General features: G+C 39.4%; 1 protein-coding gene across 1 annotated transcript; it reads right to left on the reverse strand.

Moving 5' to 3' along the window:
* Positions 1-1,839: 1,839 nt before the first annotated feature.
* Positions 1,840-2,088, reverse strand: K444DRAFT_523625 (uncharacterized protein; the record flags this gene model as incomplete). Its single annotated transcript, XM_024874302.1, has 1 exon — positions 1,840-2,088. A coding segment is annotated over one exon (249 nt), but the record flags the coding sequence as incomplete, so codon positions are not given.
* Between the last annotated feature and the right edge of the window lie 1,398 nt (positions 2,089-3,486).

The raw sequence follows: 3,486 nt of genomic DNA on the forward strand, positions 1-3,486 counted from the left end.
AGTGTTAAGTCTATTTCTCATGATCAGCGGTTGTTTTTACACGGTACTAGATTGTAGGAAGTGGCCTTCGGGTAAAGGTTCTTAGCAACGCACAGGACTGCGGTTAGTAACAGCGGTTGCGCAATCGGAGTGGTGTCGATTTAGACGAGTTCCCTAGCGTTCCTCTCTTCCTCTCCATACGGTATAACTACTCTTCGTCCCATGGACCCAGCAAGATTGCCCTCCACTTTCGCATTAAGACCTACACCTTCCATTCCCCTACCTTCTACTTTCCCCCCAAATGTAAACCGCATAGCGCTCATAACATCTTAACTTCCCAAACAAAGTCAAACATATGTTGTAACTCAACAAGATAACTACACCGACCAACAGATCGATCCGGATCAAAATCTCATATTTGACAAGGTTCGTTGTAGCGGGCTCAGACAGATAACAGCGCACACGAGAAAAGTAGTATAATAGTACTAGTGCTGCTGTATGAGGCTCATGCTACTGTATTCGACTTTACGAGCCCAAGTGGGAGGTTAGATCCGGCGATAGCTAGAGAAGTTGTCCACGATTTTAACGCTCCCGTCCCGGAGGTAGGAAAGAGCTACCGGCCGTCGAGTTTGGGAATGTGAGCGTCCAGCGATTCTAATGGTTATGTTCTTGCGAGACGCAGTGAGGTCCATTCTTTGAGACACATGTGTATTCCGTGTTTGAGCCACGAAAAGGAAGGTGTCGGAGCAACTACAAGTGCCCTCGAAACAGACGGAACGTCAGAGCTAGGAGGGAGGAGCTTCCGGGATTGTTAACGTCGCACGGAACGGTCGTGTAGGACCACTGATAAGTAGCTAGGACCGGGCCTCCTGCGATTTTTGAACGTCACTGAATACTTTTAGGAGGAGGTTGGCTTTAGGAGGATGGTCGAAGCAATGGAAAGTTCTTAGCACTCTCGGAAGGAACGCCGTAACTTAGGAGGGAGCTCCTGCGATTTTAACGGTCTACGTGAATTCTGTGGAGGCAGGAGTTCTTTAGGAGGGACTGTCGGAGCCATGAAAATTCTTATCACTCGAGCGAACCCCGTAACTAGGAAAGACGCTCCCCGCGAGTCCTCACTAAAAAAAACAGTACAGTATACACGCCTTATTCTCGACTACTCCTAGCCCCCCCTTAGCTTGCATGGTCCGTAAGGCAAATCCCATGGATTACAAGGCATATCTCCCTCACTCTCTATATCCTCTGTACTACCTATATTACTCGAATTGTCTATATTTCCTTTATCCCCTTCTTTTCTAGTATCCTTATTCTCCTCTACTATCCGTTCCGCTGCGGCCAGAGTTGTACTGGTCCGTGCACACCGGTTTTCGCTTAATTCTGACCAATTAGAGGGCTGAATTGCCCCCTAAAATTGTTTCAATTCTACTTTCCTCTATGAAAAATACTAAAACAACTACGTTCTTTATATAAGTGAACATCGCACTGCTTACAGCCAAAGAAGGTATAGTGCGTTGAGCTATCCCTGCCTTGATTAGCCCCAATTTGGGCTAGTATAATCCGTTTTTTCGGCCGGTCCGTAAATCTTAGCCCCTTATAACATATACACCTTCCATTCTTACTAAGCCTCACTTGCTCGTGCAATCCCACAGGTACGAAATCAGCTCCCTGACTAATCTGTAATATTCTTCTCTTTGGACAGATCTCAGAGTCCTTTCCCATTACAAGTAAAGAGCCAATTAACTAGCTCCTAAAATCCTGCTAGCTCCTGAAGCTTACTTGCCTAGGTTCTGGCATATTACTATATAAAGCAAGTAAATAGCAATTAATTAGAACCGTACGAAGTAGCCAGTACTCTAGTACTTAATGCCCTCCTCGCTCCACGTACCGCAAACCAGCGTTCTGGGCAGTCAAGTAATTAAACTCGTTAACTGCTCCTATATAATAATTATATCCGTCTGCAATTACAGAAATCGAGAGTACTTTGACGGGCTCTTTACTAAAGGGTTTTTGCATAGTCTTTGCTTTAGAAGAAGTCTCCTTAGGCCTCTTCCTTAGCCTCTCAACTCGCTTATTACCTAATATAAAGGAAAACATTATTAAAATAAAGGCTTAATCTTTCTATCTAATATAATATACCTCTCTATTAGATATATATATAGAATATATCTCTTCCTAAGGGATTATGTCCTTTTTGTCCGATTTCTAAAGATTAAGAAGCTCCTTAATAACGCTACTAGTTATTCTATATATCCTAGTAATTACAACTCCCTGGGAGCGGATATATTAGACGAAGCGAGTAGAAACAAAGAGATTATTAAGGTAAACGTAATATCCAGATCTCTTAGGAGGCTTAAGTAGTCTTTTAATTAGATATAGGACTACTACTTATATCTTATTTTCACTATTTCTAGCCTTAATTATCCTATTAAGCTCTTATAGAATATATACTTCTATAGGTCCATTTTTTTATTCAGGAATATACTAGTTTTATACGAGTAAGAACCCTCTCTGGGCTGCCCCCCAGACCTTATATCCTATAGGTATAGGCTTGTTTGAAATAGTAGTTATCTCTTTTAATCGACCTTCAAATTATATAATTATCTTATTAATTACCAAGTTCCGTCCAGGCTTCCAAACCCTTAAATTAACCTCCTGAATATACGTACTTAAGGCTTTGACCTATTCGGTAGTTTATTAGCTAGTTTTAATAAAAAGGGGTAAAAAAACAGAGAGTTATTAGCTACCTTCTTATACGGTCCTTTAGCCTCCTTTCTATATAATTACATATATATATAAAGCTTCTGAAATCTGTTCCTGCCTATATAGCTTGCAATTAGGTACGAGAGGGTAAATTCCCTTATATTCTAATAGTTTGCAATCTTATTATCTATATATAAAGTTATATATATTTGTATTATAAAGTATAAATATATCTCTCTATAGTATGTTAGGTACTACTGATTTACTCTTATACGAGGGCAGGAATTATCTTGAGGTTCTCGTTAATACTTATTTGTCTTCTCGACTATTAAATTAATAATTTCTAGTATATAATATATAGTAAATAAGGTAATAGGGTTATCGGGAGAGGCGTTCTCAGGAAGCGTAATTTCCCAGCCAAAGTCGGGCAATTATATAGGCTTAAAGGTGTCTCCCTTCTTATATAGTAGATTCTTGTTAGGCCAGAGGGTCCCTTTATTAGTAGAATCAAATACAGTGTCTTCTGGTATCGTAGTTATAGAGTAATTAAGTAATTAAGTGATTTAATTATATATAAATAAAGAACTAGAGTTTTGGTATTCCTCCGGAAAAACAGTTATTCCGCTCTGAACTAGTATAACTCTGGCTATAGTAGAACGGATAATCTCTTTTCCCTTTACCTTCTAACCTTATATCTGTTTTTATACTTGCTTTCTATATCTTATAGGTAGTTGAGGCTTTAATATAAAGGGTTTTATAGATATAGAATAAGGCTTTCTAGACTTAGTAAAATTAATATTAAATTAA

This window comes from Hyaloscypha bicolor (assembly GCF_002865645.1).
Source record: "Hyaloscypha bicolor E unplaced genomic scaffold K444scaffold_53, whole genome shotgun sequence".
In the NCBI taxonomy this organism is placed as follows: Eukaryota; Fungi; Ascomycota; class Leotiomycetes; order Helotiales; family Hyaloscyphaceae; genus Hyaloscypha; species Hyaloscypha bicolor.